Source organism: Nestor notabilis, unplaced genomic scaffold (assembly GCF_000696875.1).
Source record: "Nestor notabilis isolate BGI_N333 unplaced genomic scaffold, ASM69687v1 scaffold6774, whole genome shotgun sequence".
NCBI classification, from domain to species: Eukaryota; Metazoa; Chordata; class Aves; order Psittaciformes; family Psittacidae; genus Nestor; species Nestor notabilis.
In genome coordinates, this window is record NW_009926763.1 from 38,618 (window position 1) to 64,480 (window position 25,863).

Genomic DNA, 25,863 nt, shown 5'->3' on the forward strand with positions numbered 1-25,863 from the left:
CCATGAAAATTGTATGTAACTGAAAAGTCTTCAAATAATCTGAATAATAAAGCCCTTGATTTGCAGTTTGTCAAGATATTATGCCACGATCCCAGGGTAGTATTCTGTTCTCCTTTGTAACCTATTTGTGAGATACGTAGCAGTTGCCATCTCAGAGCAGACTTCTAAAACAGGAGTAGAAAGATGAAGATTTTTAGAATCCAATTCAAATGACTCATGTTTCTTTAGAAATGCAAGCTACATAAGAGATGTTACTTCTTCTTTCATATTCTATATGTGTGAATACCATACACTTGGCTATGTTATTCTACCATACGAACACTAAATACTAATGTGTATTTCAGTTGTCCTCATCAGCTTGAAATGATGCATTACATTTTACATTTAAAAATGGAATTTCTGCATCTCTTGGATGTTTTTAACTTCATTCTGTGCCTCTGTTTGACAGGGAAGGATGCTCTTTTCCCATGATTATATCTTTTGGTGTGGTGACTTCAATTATCGAATTGATATTCCAAATGAGGAGGTTAAGGAACTAATACGACAACAGAACTGGGATTCCCTTATAGCAGGAGACCAACTTATCAATCAGAAAAATTCTGGACAGGTATCTTAAACATGTTACTTAAAAATGCTTTTTTTTTCTTTTTGGCTTTAGCAATTTTCTGTGATGCTTCTGTAAATCTATATCCTCGGTATGTTTTGCTTATCAGTTTTTTCCAGGTAGTGGTATGGAAGGGTGTGGCATAGCGACATTTAATAACTTATTCATAGTAACTGAGCTGGAGAGGCAGTGACACCAAAAAAGGAAACTCTATCATCTATTAGAACTTTATGTTGTAGTTTACTTATTATATATATATTTTAAGCAGGTGCAACTATTAAAAGACATATCTTTAGAAGTTCTTTTGGTAATGTTACCAATTATTTTAAATTGCTGCAGTAATAGGTCTAATGATGGTACTGTGTCATTCTGATGGACAAAGGCATAGTCCAGACTGTAGACCTTTCTACTTTGTTACTCCAAAAAATGGAGTAGCAAAGTCTGAAGAAACCTTCCGATTTTTAATTTTTAGGGTTTCTTGGGAGGCAGCACATAGCAACTAATGGAGTATTTGTAATTAATTAAATTCTGTGTGCAACTGTGTGTTATTTCTTTCCAGCTTTATGTGGGAATGCTGTAGATGGGAAAATGACAGATAATCCTATGTTGCCTCTGTTGTTAGTTTTGTCTATTTGCCAACACTTTGATCATAAGCAGTGATTTTTCTGAATTAGAGTTCTCTTCCGTTTATGCTGGTGTCTTATGCACCAGAAGAGGAGGAAAAACACTTGATAATTTTTGATTCTTTTTTTATAGCCGTGTTCCTACATGAGATGTACATTCAAGTGGGCAGACAGCATGATTGTTTGTTAATTTGACCAAAAAAAGAGAGATGTAGAGGATCTGGGGATGCTTAGAACAGTTATAAAGCTGGAAATATCTATGGAAACTACCCAAATATGCAAAAACCTCAAAATAGTCTCCTGACTGGGCAGAAGAAGGAGGGTAGTATTGCACTGTCGGGAAATAATCCATTATTTGGAAGTGGCTGGCTAGGAAGCAGCAGGTATCAGCTGGCTACCAAGGGTAGCTGCATGGTTGTTGCATGTGGCTGTTACTTGGTGTATCTACTGTTCAGGAAAAAGGCATTTACATAGCAACTTTCTTCATAAAAGTAGGTTAAGAAATAATTACCAGAGGCAAAGAAATTAATTATCTAGAAGTGATGGACCTTCTGACATTCTGACATTGATCTTCTGATACGGATTTTTAAATTGACTGGATTTCAATTTATATTTCAAACAGGAAAAGCAGGCTGACCTGTCACTTGATGTAAGACTTAAGTTAGATTTATATTTTGCTGATGTTAAGTAAAACTCCCCATAAACGTTTAAACTCAAGGCTGGAGCTGGTTAAAAAAACAAAAGGATTTTAGCTTAATGTCTAGTTTAGACACTTAAGGAGGGAGCAAATCTCCTGGCCTTCTAGTGTCTTGTGTCAGCTGACTGTGTCTGTTTATGTTGCAAAGTACCTAACGGATTTTTTGATTCATTTCAATTGACACTGTATCTCTAAATACCATACGTACTCTTGGCAGATAATAATCTCCTTTTATTCGGTTTTTCCTATTCACTTGAGAAAAAATAGTGATACCCTCTCTTATTTCAGTTCATATCTAATATATTAAGGACTCTCTCTCTCTGCCACCCCTTACCTCCTATTTATTGGCGGGGCACCTTGTGTCAGTTTGGAAGAATGCTTTGCATGTTTAGATAGGTACACGAAATACAAACCTTAATTCCCAACTTTTGCTGACACATGAGCAACTAAACAGCTAATTAAAGTGCTGTGGGCAGCATCAATGTACTGGATGACCTCAAGCTCTGAATGACATTAGAGGAGCAGTAGGTTGCTCATGAGCCTGGGTTTAAAGATATGGATGTTGACATACTTCTGTTTAATGATGATCTGTCCTGGGTCAGGGTCACTATTTAGTCTTAGTGGCAAACGTAGGATGTTTTCAGCAGATAAAATTTGGAGAAGGATTCAAGAAGGATTCATATTATCAAATTACAGGGTTTTTTTGTTTTTTTTTTTTTAAATGTGTATCCAGGTTTTCACTGTTAGAAAAGAGAATTCTCATTAGTTTCAAGCAGTTCCCATCTGTTTCTGTCTTCTGGCATGATGCATAACTGCCTTGTTTCTTACAGATTTTTAGGGGATTTTTGGAAGGGAAAATAAATTTTGCTCCTACATACAAATACGATCTGTTTTCTGATGACTATGACACCAGTGAAAAATGTCGCACACCAGCATGGACAGATCGTATTCTTTGGAGAAGAAGAAAATGGCCTTTTGACCGATCAGGTTTGAGTGCTTCCTTAAGTTGTTTAAAATATTCTTTTCACTGGCTTATAGAATCCAATTAGTGACATTCACAGTGCCAGTGATTCTGAACTTCTGTCCCTCACTTTGTATGAGGCAGAAAGCTTATAATAGCATCTGCAGTAAACACAGTGATGCTGATCAAGAGGATCAAGAATCAGGTGCCAGTTACTGGTATTTCAGTACTTCAAAAGGAACTTCTGCTTTTATCTGTAGAACACTTGGTTTACTTTCTTTTTTCTCTATTTACAAATTATTTTTTAAAGCATATTATTGCAATCATGATGTTTTTCACCTTTGTTTTCATTAATACTGACTGTAGCTGAAGACCTGGATCTTCTGAATGCTAGTTTTCACAGTGACAGTAACGTCCCTTACACATGGAATCCTGGTACTTTGTTGCACTATGGAAGAGCAGAGCTGAAAACATCTGATCACAGGTTTCTGTTATATTTTATACATTACTTCCTAATAATTGAAAATTTAATATTCATATTATATATTTTGTTGTTCAGATACTCTGCTTACAGATTTTTTTTGTGTATTTCAAAGGCCTGTGGTTGCATTGATTGACATTGACATATTTGAAATTGAAGCAGAAGAGAGACAAAAGGTTTATAAGGAGGTGATTGCAATGCAAGGACCACCTGATGGTACTGTAATGGTCTCCATCAAAAGTTCTTCAGCAGAAGAAAACTATTTTGATGACAACTTGATTGATGAACTTCTTCAAAAATTTGCAAGCTATGGTGAAGTTATACTTATAAGGTTAAAAAGACTTTTTACGCTTAATCTCCATTCCTCTTCATTGTTCCCACCTGCTTCTTGATTAAAGTTACTTTCTTAGTGGGCATTTCAGTTACGATCTACTTAATTTTTAACATTCACATTTCAACTTTACTGTCTTTATAGGTAAAAATAAATTGTACATACCTGTATGTGTCTCAGTTTTCAGACTTAATTTTTCCAGATACTCTTATTTTTGAGATAGAGTATCATACTGACTTTGTCAGAAATCAGTATGAGTTAAGATTTGTTATTTATGTAATTTTACACAAATTTTGTATTCTAAAATAAGGTTAGTAATTTTAAATGAACTGAAGATGAGAGGATTCCTGTGAATGTTGCATTTTCTCTAAGCTGTTCATTGAACTATAAGTGTTGTGGTATTTTGTTTGGGGTTTAGGGGGGTTATTTTGTTTAGGATTGGACTTTGTGGGTTGGGATTTTTGGGTTGGTTGGGTTTTTTTAGAAGACTAGGAGCATAGTCTCAACTTCATAGTATGACGTCATGTGGAACAACTAATACAAATGTCTAATCTATAGCCACACGATTGCTATTGAATGTGTAACTGTAGTCACATAATTTTTAAGAGGACAGTGCTTTCACTCTGTGATATTTACCTGGTTCTCTCTTTTGGTTGTCATTGCTAGGTTACATCCAATTAAAGCTTATTAGCCAATTATATATATATTTTAATGAGCTTAAAAGAATAGTTCTTCTCCATGAAGTGAGCCATTTGAAAAACCTTTAAGATAAGAGGCTTCAAAAGTTAGTAGGTAGGATGAAGTATTTTAATTATTGTTTTCAATGGACTTTGCAGGTTCGTGGAAGACAAGATGTGGGTAACATTTTTGGAAGGAAGCTCTGCTTTGAATGTTATGAATTTGAATGGTACTGAGGTAATGCAAAAATTACTGAACTTCTCTATAGCAAGAGAAAATCCAGCTTTTTTTAAGACTTCTTGGTGGGGGTTGAGTTTTTTTCTTTGTTTTTTTTAAGGATGAAGTTTTTCATGTTCCATACTAGGCTATTGCATCCAATTTTATTTTTTTGTTTTACTTCTGGTAGTCACGTAGCTTTATTAATGTAGTGTATAAGCAAGTCTGGTTTTCATTACAATGAGTAGAGTTTCTGTCGGAATAAAGAAACCTGAAGTTTTCCTATTAACTAAAAAGGAAGATCTTATGAGATAAGTTGTTAGTTTTTCTTTAGAAAAATACTAAATAGTTATAATTAACAGTTTAAACTCCATAAATGTACTTACTTACCAAAATTAAGTGAAAAGTATAATTACTTTTGTGATGTGTCACTGTCACTTTTCAGTGCCAGAAATTCTGATAACCTTATTTGTGACACTTTCACTATTTATTTTTTTTTTCTAAATCTAGAATGCTGAAGTTTAATATCCTGCTCTTAATGATTTCTGTTTTGTGCATACCTTTTTGACAATTCAGCTACTTGGCAGGATTATAAACATCAGTTTGAAAAATCCAGATTGGATCAGAACTTTGGAAGATGAAATGAATCTAGAGAAGATTAATATTGGGCTACCTTCATCAACAAGCTCCACTTTGCTTTGTGAAGATGCTGAGGTTACTGCTGACTATGACATGGAAGGTATGTTGAAATAAAGCACTTGATGTTTTGAAATGTTTACAGTCCTAAATAATGTGGTTAATTTAATGCATATATAAATACACATTAAACAAGTTTATACCAATCTAAAACAGATAAATTAGAAATCCCATTATTTCCAGTAGTATCTTGACAACTTACTGAGCAGTATCAGTTTGCACTCTATCTCAAGGTTTTACTAATTTGCTGACAGTCTGTTCATTCTTCTCACTTTATCCTGTGACCTACCCTCTCAGGGTCACTTCATTCAGGCAACATTTACTGTTCTTGGAGACACCCTATAAGCAGGATATACAGAACTTCAGAGTGCAAAGCGATTTTTTTTTTTTTTTCCCCATGCACATAATAGATTAATAGGACATTGAATATTTACCACCCCCAAGAAGACAACAGGTAAGCCTTTGACATGCAGGCAAATATGAGTCGGGCAAGGAAACCTTCAACCTCTGTTGCTCTTGGAACAGGCTGATCTTTGGCATTGATGAGTTTCAGTTCACTCTTTTTTTCAGTTTTGTTTTTTCCCTGGAGGGTTTTTATATCTTTTCATGTCATACTTCTTTAGCATAATCCTCAAGTTGTTGAATGTCACTATTGCAGCAATTGTGCCTGCATTTTTGCCTTTCTCTACTTGCATGTTTCTAATCTGTGGATTTTGTCACATCTTATTTTTTAATCTATTAATTAATTTTTATGAAAGGTCTGATTCACTCTCTTCTCTACATTAAAAAATATTCTTCTTATGTCACTGACAAATAAAGCAGCTGTTTTTTGAACAGCAGCAAAGCCACACACACACCTCCCTTACCTGCTGACACTTCCTGTGTGTACTGCATTTCCATATGTATTTTACAAGGTTGGTTTTTTTGTAATTACTTGAACAGATGTATTTTCTAGATGTAGTCATTATGTCTATATTGACTTATTCTGAGTAGTTCATTTGCTTTGAATTTCTATCCAAGCTCCTTTGGGGTAAACACGTTGCAAAAGTTTCAAGAAAACAGATGGTGGCTATGTATACTGGAAAGAGTAGACTAAAGGTGTTCTTTTGTATAGGTATTTCAGAAAGGAAGGTATGTTTTGGTAAGGGTAGGATATGGGAAACCTGTATGAAAAGTTGGAATCTGTGATAGTCTCAACGTCATAAGATGCTTCATCTGTTTTCTAATGCAGGTAGAAAACAGGACTTAAACATAGACGCTTCTATGGTTGGTTGATTTTATTAATAGTCCTATGTGAAATAGCATGATTCCCTTAAAATGGGACATCTTGAATCCCACAACACTCTTAGATCGAGAGCTATTACCTAATCGGCAGCCTGATTACTCTGTTACGGCTGAGCAGTGCAAAGGTGAAGCTGGAACTTCTGTAGAACATTGTGTGTTGTTCATGTACCTGAAGGGAGAGAAGCCAAGAAGTTATGGAAGAGAGGATTACTATGGTCTTGTTGGAGTGCAATGGGCTAATTGTCTATTTTAGGCATTTTGAATATCAACATGAAAATATTCTTAATTGACAATTTATTTTTCACACATCCATGTTGAACCTTTTTTTTAAACATCATTCCACCTTTTCAAACAGAAGGTATTACAAATAGAAGATATGTTAAAATCCCCTGCGCAGCTTTCTGAAGTATAAGTGAAGCTTGCCACCTATTGCAAACCAGGGAAATAATTTTTGCAAAGATCTTCTTTGTAAAGCTAATTGTTTGATTAAGCAGCACTACAGTTGCCACTCTATAATAATTACCCATAATATATTTCTATAATACATACTGTGCATTTGGAGTATTTTCAACTGGTTTGAATACATATGCATTCTTCATATATAATGTCATGATGCAAGAATCATGCTTTGGTTGTTGAGCTAATTCCTTGGAACTTGAGGGGGTTTTGTAGAAAATCCCATGCCTAGAGTAAATTTATAATTTCTCCACTTTATAAAACAAGTAACTATTGTTCCCTTTACTTTACACGGTTTTTTTCCTTTGGGATGTTATTAGGAGACATTGATGACTACAGTGCCGAAGTAGAAGAAATCCTTCCTCAGCATCTACAGCCAACTTCGAGCTCTGGTCTTGGAACCTCCCCAAGCTCTTCACCACGTTCCAGTCCCTGTCAATCCCCTACGCTGTCAGATGGACCTGTGCTCCCAGTGAGACCAAGCCGAGCACCAGCAAAAACTCCCGGACCACCGGTTTCCGCACACAGTGTGTATTATATTGTTCAACTGCCTCTGTTACTACTATACAATCTGGGAGTTGTCTGTCCCAGTGGTAGACTACTAGCTTATAGGTCATTTTTAATAGAGCTTTTAAATTAATATAAAAGGCTATTCTTGTCATTATCTAGCATTGTATGCATAGATGGCCATGGGTGAATTACCTCATTCTTTGTCTTGGTTCTCCTAATGAGCAGTAGGAGAGCTTTTTTTCCTGAGTCCATGGATCTGCACTGCTGCAAGCTACCTAACTTGCTATAGTTCTTTAGCATTTCATCATGGAAGAGACAGCTCAAAAAGTTACGTGGTTAATAGGCTTTCTAATTTGATTAGTTTGAAACCTCTGCTGAAAAATTATTTGCAGTGTGTCAGTATCATCCTAGTTCACTTCAGTCATACTCTTCAAATACAGCCCATTTCAGTTAATGCTCGTATCAGCTGTAATACGTGAATTGTAATATGTAGATTTGTAAATAGGCTGTATAATATGAAAGCTGCTATTTAAACACAACTTTATTTCAGTGACAAAGTGGATATTTAGAATTACAGTGTTTGGAACGGCTTCTAAAGCAGTTTATTTCAATGTAATTTGGAGTACCTTTACAAAGACTGCTAAAATGCCTTTGGAATTCCCCTTGTAACATTTTTTTTTCCAGAGCACTTAATTCAAAATTTGGAACTCTGCAATTTCTAAGAATGTTCAGGATTCCATGAAAAACATCTACTGATTAAAGCATATGAGACAATAATCTTGGCTTAGGGAACCTGCTTCTTTTCTCCATTGGTTTATTCCTCTTTTTTTTCCCTCTCTCAAAAACTTCTGTATTGTTTCCAGGGCTGGGGACTGACTGTTCTCTCTACAGAAGTAACTTGCTATTAGAACAGCTTTACTGTGATTAGAATGTACAAGCGATTTATGTTTGCATTGTCTTCTGTCATGTTCTTCAGCTGAATTTCAGGTTGGCACCCAGCAGAAGGAGTCTTCCCAGAGCCTGGAGCCTAAGCGTCCTCCACCTCCTCGCCCTGTTGCTCCTCCTGCACGCCCCGCTCCACCACAGAGGCCACCTCCACCATCAGGTAATGCGGTAATGTGCATCAGGTGGTCAGGAATATTTTGTGTCAAGTCTGTGAGGTGAACTTTGAAGTCCGATCCCAAACTACATATTACATTTTGGTTTGGGGCTCAATGGAACATACCATTTTTTCACCAAAATGTTGAGTTGGTAGATGTAATAGTAATAACTGTGTGGGAAATAACAGCATTTTCCAGTACCATTTAAATACTATTATCTTTGCATAATGAGTAAGTTTAAAAAAAATTATGAACTGATTTTCATAATTTAAAAGTGTGGGCTTCCTACAGCAGTGTTTACTCAACATTTTCTTTTCTATAGCATCTTTGTTTTTAAAATAAAAGACAAATAATCTTGTGCATTCATTGATTACATTCCTTTAGTTTGGGCATCAGTATGTATGCATTTTATCATGTCCAAGTTTTTAATGTAGAGTTCATCTGGATCATCTGAAAATGTAAACAACTGAGCACTAAGAGAAACTGGATGTCCAGAAGCATATGGGCAACATAACTAATAACTAACTGACCCTCATCATTTTAACTTTCTCATTCTTTTTCTTCCCTCTTACTGTACTGATATTTTTTATTATTGCTGCATTCATTTCTTAAATACTGTAAGGCGGTAGGAGTCCTGCACCTGCTAGAAAAGAATTTGGAGGTAATGATTTTAATTGTTTTCAAATATGACTACATAGTAAAACTACTCTGGTGGTCTGTTATGCCAATACTTAATATGATGATGTCCAAAGGTATAAAAATGGGTAATTCTTGAATGTCAATGCAATCTCTTTCTCAGGGCTTGTATCGCCCTCTGAATTACATTTGACTGTTTAGTGAAACAATATTTCTCCAGAAGTTACTATATTAAGGTCAGAGAGAGAAAGTTGTCACAGCTTTTCATTACTTTGTCCTGCTCAAAATATACCCTGCTAACTTTTCTGTGAAAGCAGAAGCCTGTGTTTATTTGTGAAAAGGCTAGCTTTTATCCTCAAAGTCCACAACAAGGAACACTGTAAAACTGTAATTGTAGCTACTTGCAGTACGTACAATGGCTATCCATTAATAACTGTAGTAACAGTAGTTAAAGTAGTAACAGTAGTACAATGGTTATCCATTAGTTAATTGTACAAGTTGAAACTACTGCTGGTCTGGCCCAGTTTATGAGTAGTTTATTTTTTGTTCCCAAGTCTGATATGTGCTCCTAAGCCCTTCCTAGAGATATGAAACATCCTCCATAGTTCTTGGAACTAGCCTGTACTTCAGAAATACAAACTTAGCAAAGGAATTTATTCAGTTACTTTGAAGGCACCCAAGAGCTACAGGTCTGTACTCCCGTAATTCGTTCCCTCTTGATAATGCTGAGGACCTTATCAATCCTTCTGGCTATTTTTTTTTCCAGCTTGGTCTGGTTTTCCATGTAATAACAACTTACACATTCTCAGAAGTGCTTCTTCTTGAAACTTATCTTTGTCCACACTTCATAGCAGAGCTGTTCTGCTTGGACTTAAATCAGCTCATTAATGCATGGGATAGAGTGAGAATAGTGAGTGGCTCTGAAATACTTTCTTAATGGCTTTTCAGACACTACCACTTAGCTGCTAGGAAAGAGGAGTTTTTGAGAAAATAATTCATAAGGTTTGAGCAGTCTCAGAAAATAAGCAAAACTATTTTACATAGTATATAAATCTCCCCTAACTTAATCTGATCTCTGGCAGAGATGTGCATGGCTCTTATATGCAGTTGAGGGGAGGAGATCATTATGCCAAAGGCTTATCTCAAATTAGTTAAAATTTTAGCTTAAGTTTTAAAAATTAGCCATTTTATACGTAATGTGTAACATACCGGGAGGTAATTCCTCATTCTACTTCAGTCTTACATAGTTTTATCTGCACTGATACAATCCTGTTTGCCTAGTTTGTCGCAATTGTGCAAAGACTAGCTTTTTTTCATCCTTTTTCCAACATAGCTTTCCATAAAGAACTGTAACTTGCATAAAACTTGCTTTTTATGCAGTCTTTTAAAAAATATTTTGATGACCTAAAGTTCATCCCACTCTTTCTGTCCTCTCATTTTCCACTCATGGTGCACATAATGCTTTGCTTTTCAGTGGTACCTGAGCTCAGCTCAGAGCAAGCTAGCGCAGGACTGGAAGCAGTATAAATGTCATAGTGTGATACCACGCTTGGGGAAATGGCATCTGTTTCTCTTACCTAGATTGAAGGCTTTTAAAGCACTGTGAAAATGTTCCTGTGTACTGTGTAAGTGTATCAGACTTTGTTTTTAGACTTCTGGAGCACATGCAAAGTGACACTGATCATGTCTTCAAAATGTCACGCATTTTAAATGTTACGGGGGATTTTTTGCTCATGTGTTTTAACCTTTTTTTCTGAGTGCTGCACTCCCTTCAATGCCCATAACATTTCTTCTGATGGCTCAGTATGCTTTGACGCTAGGAGCAGGATTTGGGCATCTAAGGTTTAGGGTTTTTTGTAGGGTTTGGTTACGTTTTACATCAGAAGTAACTCAGAATTCAAGGAACCAAGGCTAGATACTTGTTGCAGGGGTAGAAGATGTTGCACTCTGTTTACCCAAGATTTTTTTTCAATACATTACAGAGTAAATTCTTACAGAAAATTAAAAATTACAAAAGCTGCTAGTTTTCAGTTACTTGAAGTTAAAAATAATATTTGGTTTGTGGTGTTTTTTTCCTTTAATAGTATTAGTCAGACTTTTCCTGATTAATGCAGGAAAGGCTTAAAATTGTCTCTTATCATTGGTTTAAACTGTTGAAACGGGGTGAAGATAGGGTTAAGATCAAGAGAATGCGCAGTATTTTCAGTATATGCAATAATTTGGGTAAAATGCACTACATTTTCACTGTGATTATCCTCCAAATAAATAAACTTAGAAAATACAGTAATCAAGTTGGCATTGAAAGAAACGCAAGTATCTTAAGCTATGAAAATACATGCACTCAAACAGCAAGTACTTATTAGTGTACACTGATAGTTGCAGTCAGTCATTAAACTTAGCCTTGCAGGAACCATCCAATATCATTATTTTTCCCCTGTAGCTTTTTTCTTTTATTTCAGAGCAGAGTTCAGGTACATTAGGATATGTCAGTCATTTTGAAAAAGCTTTTTCTTCCTTCTTTTTCTTTTTACTTGTTTTAAATACGGAGAAAGCACCTTGTTTTCTTGCTGAAGAAGAATGTTCAGTAATGGAGGGAACAAGTAGCCTTAATGTTAAACAGTAAATGCATTGTTCAAATATAGGCAAATAGCCTAGATTTCATATATATACACATACAAATATACACTTGTGTACATATATGCACATTTTACTTTATGAAAAGTTGGGGTTGCTTTATTTTCCATAAAGCTAATGTGTAAATGTAACCTTTGCAAAACATGGTGTTCTGTCTAAAAGATGTCAAGGCAGGAGTTACAGGTTGTTTCTGTGAAATCCAATCCCTTTCCTTAAAATACTATTTAAAACAAGTATGTGATATCTTTACTTGCAAAATACTTTTTCAAACTGCAGTGGAGATTTTAAGCCGTATATAGACTAGAGTAACAGTTTAAAATGATACCCAAAAATGTGTTTCACGTTCAGATACACATTTTTCACTGTCCTTAAGATTAAAATCTTCCTATAATGCCAATTACAATAGCATTATCACAGCACCATAATTTTACTTTATCACCGTTAAAGAATACTATTAGCAAGTGAAATTTGAGATATTTGGCCTTTGTGTCTTTTCTCTCCCATATAATGAACATAAATTTGCAAAACCTTTTAAAATCCTCATGCATGAAAGTCTTCCTATATACGGTGCGCCAACAGAGAGACTTGTCTGTGGTCAAAGAGGTTCCTTGACGCCTTTTGCCTGAAAGGAGTTCACTTTATTAATCACCTTGCATAAACTGAGATCTGCTTAACAAGAGCATCCTGAAAATACCTATTCAAAGTATGGGCTGAGTTGAGCTTTGGGAGGGGAAAGTGCAGAAGATCTGTGAAACGAACAGGCTTGTTCCCTGCTCTTGGAGAGGTTTTATTGTGTCCATTTCCATTAATACTCTGAGATGAACAGTTAGCTTTATGTCTCTGTAACCACAGAGGGTTCAGAGGAGTGTCCTGTACTCTATTGGGCTGCTCTCCACCTCCCTTTATTTTCCTCCAGTAGCAGGTAGCCTTCTCATAGCTCATGGGTTACCACTTTCTTCTGCCCCCTGGGGTTCCTCTGGGTTGCATGGGAGCTAGAACCTGAAAGCAATTAAATGTTCTCAGGCAGCGTTCTCCTCCTGTGCCCGCCCCTTACAAGCGCTCTCTGTTCATCCCTCCTCAGTGCTGCTTCTCTTGCAGAGAAGTTCACTATCAGAAACTTTTGCAATGGAAATCTAATGTTAATTGGCAGGGCCCGAAACTCACCCAGAATACATAACATATGCTAGTATTTAACATCTTTGAACCAGATGCTCAGCAAAACCAGAGATACGACATCCCTGGAGATAATCACATACCAGCCTCATGCAGCCTTCACTCTTCCTACTCTGAGTGACACCTCCACCCGAAAAAAAAATAATAGAGAGCTCCTGAGCACATACCACACATTGGCACATGATGAGAAAGCATGAGGCTGTGTCATCGCTAAGGCAAAAGTTGCTTTTAAGGTAGGCTTCTTGAACACTGGCTCCCTTTCCTTCCGCTATACTTGAGCCACTCCAGAGTTGCGAGATATTACTGTTACTTTTTCCTTTGTGCATGCCTTAAGGATTTCTCCTTGCATACTGTCTAGTGTTATCTATGTCCTGCCATGTTTTTACCATACAATTTTAAGGACCCGGTATATGCTTGATCATACTGCAAAACCAAAACAATTCAGCATGGTTATGCATGATTGAAAATCTTCTTTCTCTCAGTATGAACTGTAAGATCTACTGTGCTCCAGTTGACACAGCTTTCCCAAGTACAGAGTGCTGCTTGGGCATAACTTCATGGTACAGTTCTGTAGGATACATTTATATAAAGTGGGAAACATTTCTTCCATAAAATTGCTTATACACATGTAGTCTTGGCAGAAACATACTATATAGTGTTCTCCTAAAATATGGGAATTTCTCCTAAAATAAAGGAAAATACAGGAAGCAGACTTAATGTTGCAGGTTATAACTCATGTACCTGTTTATTTTCATGTGTTTGAATATAGGTATGTGCTCTGCTTTCACGGAGTTTCAAGACTGACATTTAATGCAATTCTGAATTTATAAAAGTTTTTGGAGAATGAATACTGAAGAAATGAAATTATCTTTCAACTGTAATATAAAATTGAAATAATAGCATGTTTTTAAACATGGCTGTACTTCCTGATCTCTAATTCGTATCAGTCTGTTTTCCCTATGCTGCTACAAACAGTTGTCTCCTACAAGTAACTATAATATAGCTAGGCAATTTTTTAATTATGTAAAGCTGTCTCGTGGCGGTGTTCTTTCTGCTTTTACTTTCTCAATCTACTGCTTTTCTTATGCAATATACAGCTTCTCTTCTTTCTCTGAAAAGGTCTTGGAGCTCCTCCCAGTCCTGGGGTAGCTAGGAGAGAAGTAGAAGGTAACATAAACATTTTTGTATTCTGGAAACAGATTTCTCATTTAATACTTGAGTAATATTATTGCCCTTTTGATACTAAAGGTGGTTTCATGAAGATATTTATTGTGTAGGATCTTTCTTACTTTATTTAAGATGGTTTTCAGACAGCCAGGTTTTCAGTGATGGTATGAATTGTTATAGAAGGCAGGCTTAATTTATGAAAAAATGAAGTGAAAACTTAGACTGAAGTAAGCAAGAAGAATGCTTTCAAGACTGGCTCTCAGAGGAAGCTGTAGCTGACTGATTGCTATAGTACATACTATACTTGTAACAAAATCGGGAATCTAGGAAGCCTGATTTGTCATTAAAGAACTACATATGTTCATATATTTTGGGGAGAGAAACTTCCATTTGAGTAATTTAGGCTATAAGTTAATATTTTGTCTCTTCCTAAAGAGCACACTGTAGTTATTCTGATACCTATACTATGTGACATACATCTATGAGAAGTATTTCTCTTGCATTACTGTAGTTGGAGTATGTGCATAGAGTGCTGAATAGCGTCCCATTTAAGCCATGCCAGCAGTCATGTTCTGGAGTTTCTTCCTATCCCCTCAGGAATGTATCTGTTTAGCAAATATAGGTATAGCAATAAAGTCCTAATATAGTGACAGTCAAGATGTTCTTCTATATACTACAATTACTTTTGGCTGTATTGCTGGTTCGTTTTTCTAAATTGGCAGAATCGCTATAGGCATGGACTAGTTCAGGTTGGAAAGGACCTCTGGTGGTTATCTAGTTCAACCTCCTGCTACAAGTAGGGTAAATTGGTGCCAGGATGCTCAGGGTACAAGTTGGTTTACTGAGAACCATACCCAGAAACCCATTCTAACCAGCTCTAAGAAAGCAGGGTTGTCTGACAACTGGAAGCGGATTTGATAAACTAAGTGTCTTATATACCACAGAGTATTCCTTCCAGTTATTGTAACTGACATGGTGATTTTACCTTCCTGGGAAATAGGCAACAGAAACACAAGCCAGAACCCTAAACCTCTTTGCCTGTTAGAAATCGTTTACGTGTCTGTGGTAAAGGTAATCTTTTCGTATCTTGCACTTCACAACTTGAATGTTGCATACAAGGTCATCGTTAACAGCAGCATGTAAATGGTTACGTTGGTGTTGTAATATATTTATCCCAGAAATGAAGAGAGGAGAGTCAGGAACTTTGGTATAGACCATGTAGGTAGCTGACCCATGTATAATTACACATGTACTCTTCTGATCGCATGATTTTTTGAATCAGCATGTTATATAAGTTCTTTTTGTTTTAAAGACTGCTGTTAGATTTTTAGCAGAATATACTACAAAAGGAAACAACTTCTTCTAGCACAATTGACAACACAGGGTACCTGTCCTAGTGGGCGTCTTTAGCTTGCAACACGTAAGAGGTGATTTGACTTAATTTGTGATTAGAAGGGTCAAATTACTTCACATGTGCCACAGGTGAAGAGTGTGCTAGAGTAACAGCTTAGATGATGGATGGACTTAAATATGTAACAACTTTAAAAGAAACCACTAATGTATTTTTGCTTCCATCTCCATTAGTGATAATGTACCATTGCCGTATAATACGCATTTATCACTTATCTAACAAAGTAAATCTAATTTTTTTTTCCATGCTTCAAAGCACAAAAAAGTCCTGGAACGCAAAGAAAAGATAACTTAGGTAATACAGACGCATGCTTTCTGCTCATTATAATATAGAAATAAGTTGATTTTGAAATATGTTCTAAGTCAGCGTTCTAAGTCAGCAATCTCTGATCTGTTCCAGTTCGTAATCAGCCTCCACCTTCACCTGGAATTTCAAGCACAGGAACTGCTGGATATGGTACAACCAGACCGGTAGGTATTCTGTCTTGAAAAATTTTCCTCCTAAGTTTCTACAGTTTATTATGCTGGCAGTGGGGTTTTGTAAGTCATAACAGATGTAAGAAAACTGAAAAATTGACTAGTCCTTTTACACTTTATGTGAGTTAATTCCCTCAGCAATTCTTGTCTGTTGACTAAAAATACCCCAGAATACATATATAACGAACATGACTTTATTGTTTTGCACTCTATGCAGTCACACCATAGGCTTCCAAATAATACCTCATTTTATGTCCACTTTCAAATAACTGTAAAGTGGAAAGCTATTCTTTGTATTATATATTCCTGTTGACTAAATTGCTGATTTCATATGATAAAGTATTTTATCTTCTGTGCTGAAATGTATATTCTGATGGCAGTTAATGTGTCATATAGGCAGTTGATGTATTATATTGCTGATTAGTTGATGTGTAATGCAATTTTGTACCTTGTTTTAAAGATTAATTTTTATAAAGGTCTTAATGTAAAAAGCAGCAAAAGTTGTCTCTTTCTTAATCGGGGTGGGGGAGAAACAGAGGTAGGTGTGAAAATAAAGTTGCAGCTAACCGCAAGAGTTTAAGTTAGATCCATATAAATTTGTTTTATCAAAGGTATTAATGTCCTTTTCCACACTCTAAATGAGCAAGAGACAAAAGAACAATGTGAGCTGTGCAGGGATATCATAGATCTTGTAGAGCTTGAAAGAATTGCACCTTACTGGTATTACCATTTCTCCTGTACTCTTGTACAGTATTGAAACCACTGAAAACTACTGTTGAAAGCCACCACTGCAATCACTTTTTGCTGATTAATTTTTGCTCAGAGACTGATTCTCGCAGTGAACAGTTCTTGATCTTTGCACTTTTTTCTTGTTTTCCCAGAAATGTAAAATGCCCTCTTCTTTCCTTTTCTGTGGTGTTTTTTGGGCAGTATTTCATTTCAAGGATTTCAGGACCAGGGACAGTAGCCACGGCCAATTCGTGGTCCAGAGGATTTTTTGGGCTTCCTTTCTGTTTTTTTTCCTGTCCCTTTCTAATGTCTTTTTGTTTTTATTTTTTAAATATATATACATTTTGGTATTTAATCTAGCATCCTTCTGCCTACTTTCAGAACATTCAAAGAAATGACAAATTGCATCTTGTCAATTAAAGGGAAAACAGACATTTCAGAGGTTAGGTGGTTTAAAGCATGTAGAAAGTTGTTAAATGGACTGAGCCAAGCATAATGTATCAGATATTATACAATGTCTTCGAAGAAGAGTACGTACACTAGTAAAAGTAAGATCAAGGATGATACTTGTTTTTTAGTGGGGAAGTTTCATTGCTTATTTTTAAATCATGTTTGTGTAGAGACTTGTGCAATAGGGTGTGCTGTGAAAACCATTTCTAGAACTTGCACTGTTACTCAGATTTTGTTAGAATATATCAAGTACACAAAACTTTAGAGGAAACAAATCTTACAAACTGTCTTGTCTCATGTTTTTAATTTTTTTCCTGTATTCTAGCATTTTTATTTTAATGCTTTACATTCAGCTTTCAGGTGTGGTGTTTGTAATCCACATAGCTTCAGGTGTAATCTGGAAGAGGTTCCTATTTCTCTTTAAATACTGATGTAGACTTTTTAATTGTGTTTTATGAGAGCAATTCCATTCCCAGTGTAATAACTTCTATTCCAACAAGTTTGGGAAAACTCCAGCCTTCAGATGAGGCAGAATGTATGTTTCATTAGTACTGTTTGCTGGGGGAAAGAAGTAACTGCCTTGCAGTTTCAGAGGAAAGAACTAACCATGGTCTTTTATACGTATCTTAGACTTTCACTGTATAAAATTGATTGTAGCTGCTCTTTGCAAATAGCAGGCTATAATGATAGCTGAAAAGGTAGATCATGTTTACAGTCTGCATTGACTGGGTTATCAATGTGTCCTTAGATGATCTCCAAATAAAGTAGTTGCTGCTGTTGTTTTTATTGCTTACAACAATTCATGGACTTAGGTAAAACTACCTTATTAATACTATCAAAATGATAAGTGTTTCTAACGTTGTTACACAGGTAAGTATTTATATAAAGTTGAAGACTGTTGTAAAAATCCTTTGCTTTGAATTAACCCTCGTAATGTTTTGAGAATATATTCTTTGCTTTTATATGTGCATAAAAAATTAGTTCAGCAACTGTTATCAAAGAATCTATTTTTCACAGAGTCCTAATTACCCTGAGTCATTTAGAGATTCAAAGTAGAACTAATATACTTTCTTTTTGCCATTTATTATGTCAGACTATTCCACCTCGAGCTGGAGTTATTAGTGTACCACAAAGCCACGGCCGTCCCTCTGGGGGAAGACTGACACCCGAAACTCAGACCAAACCAGCTGAACCACCAAGGGGTAAGTTTACCTTAGAAGTTAAAATGAAGGTCACTATTCAGTTAAGAGGTACTGTCTCTGGTTTGAATGCTTTGTTTACAACAGATGTCTTCTTTCTTCATGATAAATTAAGATTCCCAAATGCAGTGAGAAGTTTGGCAGTTTCTGTTAATCATCCATATCTTTACTGTGAGGGTGGTGAGGCACTGGAATGGGTGGCCCAAGGAAGCTGTGAATGCTCCATCCTTGGTGGTGTTCAAGGCCAGGTTGAAGAGAGTCTTGGGTGACATGGTTTAGGGTGAGGTGTCCCTGCCCATGGCAGGGAGGTTGGAACTAGATGATCTTAAGGTCCTTTCCAACCCAAACCATTCTATGATTCTAAGTATTGTAAACCCTCATTAGGTAACAGGCAGCAGTCAGATGAGATCTAAACCCATAGATTTCATGCTATCACGAGAAACTTTGATCACATTGCTGTGGTTTGGTCTGAGCATACTGGTGTGTGCTGTCATGTGGGTTGATTACTGGACCATTCTCTGCACTGGTTGATCTGTAATCTTAGTATTTGGAATAGTGTTTAAGTTTGACTCTGAAAGACACTTCCAAAAATGTAATGTTTTTTAAAAAATTGTATTAATATCAAAATACGCATTTTATAATAATGACTTCCAAAATACTTTTAAATACAGCTGAAGTACATTTAAGACTGACATGGCTTCTGGTTCTCTATTTTGTATCTGTAGTAATAATTTTGAATAGTATGGTAATAAATTTCAGTCCTGAGCTTTTGATAACTTCTGATCTAGTTGCCATGAATACCTGCTGTTCTTGCAGCCCCTTCTTCTGCAGTTCTGTCTGGTTCTTCCACAGCCACATGTTCTCATTCATGCCATTCTAAGGATTGCTATTACAATTCTTTACAATAAAAACCACTGCAAATATATTTGCAGGCTCACCGTTGCTTCCTGAACCACTCAAGCCTCAGACTGCTGGACCTGCTCAGCCTACCACCACTCAGACACCTCCTGTGCTAAGGATGCAGGAGCCTATGATACCTGTGTCATCACAGCCGTCTCAGACAAGTGCCCCACAAAGTCTAGAACGCCCCCAACCACCACCTCGTAGCCGATCATCTCAAAGTTTGCCTTCTGAATCTGCTTCTTCGCAGCAGCAAGTAAGTAAAAAACCGTTGTATGTATGTTTCTTCATTATGTAAATTAACATAGCTTGCACAGAATGCTGTAGATTTGTGAGAAACTCCTGGAGCAAGCAAACAAACAAAAATAAAGGTCAAAAGATTGGATTCAAAGATCATCAGGCTCAAGCAGCATAATACTTAATTGCTTATTGTCCATGAATAACTATAATCTTAAACACTAAACGTCTAACTTAAGATTTCTTACAACTTATGGACAGTTTGTTCTTAAAATTATGTTGTCATTTGACAGCTTTGTATGGGAAAACATTCAATCTAAGAAATATAATTTTATAATGACACATGCATGACAAACTATATAGTAACTAGCTAATACAGGTTTTCATCATCGAGTGAGCTTTATAGATTGCATGATGTGGTGCTTTACGTGGATAATTCAGTGCAGGAAGATGATACTGATAGATACTTAATAGAAATACCTTTCTCCGCATTTCCCAGTGTCAATTAAAATATAGAAGCATATCAGAATAATCTGAAAATTGAACACAGTTGCATTACTATTCTGTTCTGTGAGACCATTCAGAGCGTTACTTAAAAAAAACAGAACAAAACAAAACAAGAAACTCATACTTTTTCCTAGAAAAAGCCATATATTTTTACTACTGCTTAAAAAATTCAGAAGTAGGTTTTTGGCGTTGTTTATATATACATAAGGCTAAGCTTCTTCACTAAAGACCAGTGCTGTTAGCTTTCCAGTGCCAGGTGCTAGCTCAGATAATATGCTACTTGAATAAAAGCACAAATTTTTTGAAGCAGATTGATTTATGCCCACTTCTGCCCATAAGGAGAATTGTGGTTTTGTTTTCAGATGTTTGGGGGTTTGTTTTATTTTATTTATTTTAAAAACCTACTCAGCTATGGATATTTACAACTACATAGGCTTTAATCAGTATTTTAGATTTTACTTTATATCTGAAGCCCACTTTCACTGAAGAAGTTAGTTAATGCCTATTTTGTACAGACAAATTCATTCCTCAGCAAATTGATTTTGAATTCTAGTTGAAAAATCTTTAAAAGCTCTTCCTTTCTTTATGCTGAACCACTCTCTGCCTGTTAATTTTTTTTTCATTTTGGAAACTTAGGCCAAAAAACAGAGGATATTTTTTAATATACAGGTAGAATATTAGGACTTTCTGTAGTTTGTTGGAAAGTATGAAGTGTTGCCAGCAGAGAATATATGTGGATGCATAAGGTATTTGAGAATGTGACAATTTTGTGAATAGAAACAGATTGCATTGTATCATTTTTGAAAGCCTCACACCTTCTAAATACAGTTTTACCATTAATTATTTTGTGAAAGGGGTGCAAGCAGTTCTTTCAAAACTACTATGAAGATTAAATTTATCTGTATGTACACACAGCAATCAAAACTAGGCTTAAGAACACTGTAAACAGGTGTTTGAGCTGTGTAATGCTGTGGCTATATTGCTAACAATATCCAAACCAGATAGTTTAAGACTAGCACAGAGAGCTGTAATTTTCTCTGCAATCAGATTTCTTTGATGAACACCGGCTGTGCAATCACAGGGAATGCCCACTTTGAGCTTCATTTATTGTCTCTGGCTTAGGGGTTTGTTTTGGGGTGGTTTTCCTTCTCTTTTTTTCTTTTTTTCTTTTTTTTTGTTAAATAATGTTTATTTTCTTGATCATCATTTGTAAATATAAAGTTTTCTGAGAAAAGATCTTTAAATAAACACAGAGTCTTTTGAGAGGTAGTGGATTCCAAGCCCATACTTTGATTCAAAATTTGAATGTGATATTTAATAACCTAAATCTCTCCTTATAAAAATAATTGCTTGCATACGGTGTCAATATTTAGGACTCTATATTATCAAGTAGTACATTAAAAAAGAAAAATAGTTATTGTAAAATAGATTTTATTTATTGTAAATTAAGGAGATTTGGGGGTTTTATTTTAAATTGAGTATTGTAAATTAAGGAGATTTTAGGGGTTTATTCAATGAGAAATCTTACCTCTTTTTCAGCTTGAAAAACTGTTACTATAGATGAGTGATTATACCAACACAGTTTTCAGAATGAGGGCTACAATGCTTTTCATGTTAATGGATGGCTAGAGTTAGACAATCAAGAGTCAAGTTCTTATCATTAGTCTTCATAAAATACCACTATGAAGGTCTGTGTGGAAATAATGTTAGATTTGGCTTGAGCTGGGTTTTTTTGATTCTTAATGGTAGAGCTTATAAGTCTTACAGTAGAATACAACAGAAATTTAAAATCTAGTATAGTGTGTAATACATTTTTTTTGTTTGTATTCATATCTCAAAAAATGGCTTTGTGAAAACTTAAAAGTATTTTTAACTTGAGGTTGCTTTGTTACTTGGATTTTCTTCCTAATATTCTTTCCTTTGATGTCTGTTTCTCTTTCACAAGCAGGAGCAACCATCAGGGTAACAGGTATCTGACTATTTACCAATCTTGTATGTGGTCTCCATCTATTCAAGCAGAAAAGATGTATGAATCTTGTTTTCATACATCTGTGGTTTCATCCATGTAAAAAATCACCTGTCCACATTAATGAATTGACTGTCATACCATAGTATGCTTTTTCCTTTCATAATGCAATTCAAATTGATACTGTTAACTGTATTTATTAGTGCCATCACAAGTATTTTGCTTCATCTTTTATGAAACAACTGGAACCTCACGTATGTTGCTTAGTCACTGCCAAATCTCCTGGTCTCAGTCTATTTGGAAAAAAATGAGTAGGTGTTGAAGTTAACATTTCTCTTTAATACAAATAAATCCTGATGCAATTGCAGTGCCAAAGTCTTTTTCAAAATAAACCCCATATTTTGCATATCTCAAAGAACAGAGAACTTCCTATTACCCAAAGTAAAATATACTGTCTGCTACAATTTTTAAAGTATTTGGTTCCAGAATTATTCAGAGCAGTTTTTTACTTAAAATAAAGAGCAATTGGGTTTAATAGTTTATTTGGGGTCTTGTACTTTTCGATCACATAATTAAGAACAGAGGACTTAACCAGCTGATGCCAAGCTGCATTTGATTTATATTATTTCTACAGTTCAATTTTTCACACTTTCCCCTCAGTTACTTGATGCCTTTGTTTTAACATTACTTTCTGAAACACATACTACATACATACAAAAATCCCAATACTGAACTACTCTATGGTTTGGTAACATTAGGCCTCATCTATTTTAGAAGCTCTCTGATGTAGCAGTACCAGGGATGCATGTAACCAATACTGTTGTTTCAAAAGAACCACCACCAGAGCAAATGCATTGTTGCCAACATACTTCTTTTCTCCTGCCAACCAATTCAAGCTGCAACTGCAATTTTTTAAAAGAAATTGCTATGCTGGATATATTGGGGAAAACGTACAATATTTTATTATTCCCAAGAGTCTCTAAAGCCTGTAAACTAATTTTGCATAGCAGCCTAGGCAGAGGATAGGTGGAGACATGCTTCTAACTGTTCACAACAAATGCAGTCAAAACAAGATGTTTAAAGATTAAAGTTAGGCTGTAACAGTATTGTATTTTAGTTGATAGTTTTAGCTAGCATCCTAGTTCAACAAAATATTAGTTAACAGAATTTTCATGCTAAATATCCAAACTATTTGGGTATATTAAGGTGATGTGTTAAAACGACAAGTTTGTGAAATTTGACTTCTCAGAAGCTGTGTTAACTTAAGCCTAATTCTTTGCATTCATTAAATAAGGGGAAGCTCCAAACTCTGTTCTGTCAGTGTGGTGACTTGAACAAAGGTAGATATTGTACCATTTTGGACAATTGTTACAAGGTATTAAAGTTGCATTGTTGTTTGAATAAATTTATAAAAATGGGAATATTTTGTTTTAAAAGATGAGAAGTTTTCTGGAGAAAACTCTCTTCTCCATTTGGTATTATTCTAAACAATGATAACTTGCCATTTTAAAATACTACAAACTGATGATCGTACCTTCGCATGTCAAGATGCACTGGAGATGCCTACAGAGGCATATGTCTACATAGGAATGTTTGAAGTGCATATACTAATAACACTAATTTTTCCTTTCATTGTGATGCTTAAGTATTGCTTGTAACATCAGTGTTATAAACTCTCAAACAATGAAACCTAGAGCTTTTTATTTCATATTTGTGCTCAGTTATCACTTGTTTAGAATATAATATAATTTCGTAAGTTTCTTAAACTTTTTATTATGCAATGTCCACTGGTGCTTTTGGCTAGGATTCTGACTTGCATGAAGTAGATTCAAGCTGCATCAACCAACACAGGGGAAAATTGTGTTTAACAACTAGTAGGCTTTTCTTCAGAGAAGGGGTTATGGGTTATTGTTTTCCAGAAAAGAAGCAATCATTATACTACAAGTGCATTGTGCAAGTTACAACAAAATTGTATTGTAGTTTCTGTTAAAGCCCAAGAGCTTCTTTTCTTCTCATAGAAGAGTGAGAAATGGGGAGTTAGTAATAATCTCAAGACAGACATACACATGATTACTAAACACCTTGTTTTCTTTCCAGATTAAAACAAATGGAGCATACGGCACTAAACTTGAAACACAGTTAAACAGTGACCCTTTTGAAGATTTGTCATTTAAGCTGCTTGTGTCAAAGATGCAGACATCTGTTCGAACATCACCTGTTCCAACTTTGAACCAAAAGGAGTTGATACAGTTGCCTTCAGCAACACAAAGAAATGCTGATATTTTGAATACTTTAAATTGCATGCCAGCAATGCCTCCTATGCCAACCTTTAAGACATCACAGGAACATAAGCGCAGCTCTCCAAATCCATTTATTACTGGACTGAACTGCACAAATCCATTCACTGAAAGAACTCCTAATACTGGAAATCCATTTAGAACAGGAACACAAGAATCTGAAATAACTTCACATTTACTAGAAGGACGTGCCACTTGCAATCCTTTCCCTTCTCTAAATCCTCCCAGTTGTAATACAAGCAAGCCAGTATTTTCTGCGGATGCATCTGAAAACACTTTTTGCTTGCTAGGTAAATCTGTCATGGTAAAAACTGTACAGCCAAAAGGATGGGTAACATTTGATGATGATGATGATAATTTCAACATAAAGCTAAAGCCATCTAGAAGTGTTCCAGATATTAAGCAAATCAGTTCCAGGAAGTCAGCTGGATCTCCAGATTTGCTGGGCACTCAACAAAATACTTTTCTTGGTTCAGACTTTAACTTTGATAATGACTGGAATAAAAGTTCGACTGATTGTTTCTATACAATGCCAGCAAGAAGACCACCTGCACCTCCCATACCATCAAGAGTAACCAGCAACAGATCCCCCGCAGATCCTTTCACTTCCTTGGCACCTAAGGTGTCACCAACACAAGATTTTACAGAAAGATAGATGTTCAAATATATAAGAGGTTATATTTGTTGCTACGTTTATCCAGTAGAATAATTGGGCATTTGAGATTATTCTGTGTGCAATAATTATGTCAAATGCACTGAAGCGTAACTCTGCTCGTAAACAGCCACTATTGTTTATGTATAAATTTTGAATATGTATATATGGTAGAGCACAAAACATTGTCTGAAATGTATTAAAATCCCAATATAATAGTATTTGAATAGACAGAGAAAAGAGGGATGAGCTACTAATCTCATTAAAATATAGCAATCTTGAAAATAGTTTTTGCTTAGGGAGCCCTCCCGTTTCTGTTCCTCTTTGTGGAATTTCTAAGAAAGAGGCTCCTTGCTGGTAGCCTCCCCATTCCATTTTTACTGTTTTGTTAATTGATATTTATAAGTATTTACCAAAGAGCTGCCAAAGTTTATTGAGATTTGAATGTTGACAAGTATTGTTTAGAAGTTGTTTAATTTATAACAGAGGCTATGGATATTTGTAAGGCATATATTTGAATGTGAGGCACAACAAAAATAGTTTAATTTCAAACAAAACTTTGCGTATTAATATATTCAATATTTGACTTTAATTTTCTGTGTCAGTATATTTCAGCTATTAAATCTTACTGTGACATATACTCACTAGCATTACTCCAGAATAATTGTTCCATATCATCCATTTATTCATTACTATTTTAGAGATGCTCCCCCCCAAAAAAATTGGAAACAACTGATGTAAGAAGTTTTCCCTCATCCTCTGGGAAAAAAAATCCCTTTGGGTTTTGAGAAA

At 35.5% G+C, this 25,863-nt stretch overlaps 1 protein-coding gene across 4 annotated transcripts in view; it reads left to right on the forward strand.

The window, feature by feature from the left end:
* Positions 1-25,074, forward strand: part of SYNJ1 (synaptojanin 1) — a 62,778-nt gene extending 37,704 nt beyond the window's left edge. Inside the window, exons 17-31 of one of the 4 annotated variants that reach the window (XM_010013717.1) lie at positions 449-607; positions 2,755-2,911; positions 3,252-3,369; positions 3,482-3,697; positions 4,534-4,612; positions 5,168-5,330; positions 7,348-7,554; positions 8,514-8,642; positions 9,260-9,298; positions 14,200-14,247; positions 15,914-15,952; positions 16,058-16,128; positions 18,407-18,515; positions 19,445-19,668; positions 24,220-25,074. In XM_010013717.1, coding sequence (XP_010012019.1) covers positions 449-607; positions 2,755-2,911; positions 3,252-3,369; positions 3,482-3,697; positions 4,534-4,612; positions 5,168-5,330; positions 7,348-7,554; positions 8,514-8,642; positions 9,260-9,298; positions 14,200-14,247; positions 15,914-15,952; positions 16,058-16,128; positions 18,407-18,515; positions 19,445-19,668; positions 24,220-25,074 — 2,613 coding nt within the window. Of the gene's footprint in view, positions 1-448; positions 608-2,754; positions 2,912-3,251; positions 3,370-3,481; positions 3,698-4,533; positions 4,613-5,167; positions 5,331-7,347; positions 7,555-8,513; positions 8,643-9,259; positions 9,299-14,199; positions 14,248-15,913; positions 15,953-16,057; positions 16,129-18,406; positions 18,516-19,444; positions 19,669-22,101; positions 22,123-24,219 lie in introns of those variants that run through there. The other 3 variants (XM_010013719.1, XM_010013718.1, XM_010013716.1) reach the window with 3 other exon arrangements.
* Positions 25,075-25,863: the final 789 nt, after the last annotated feature.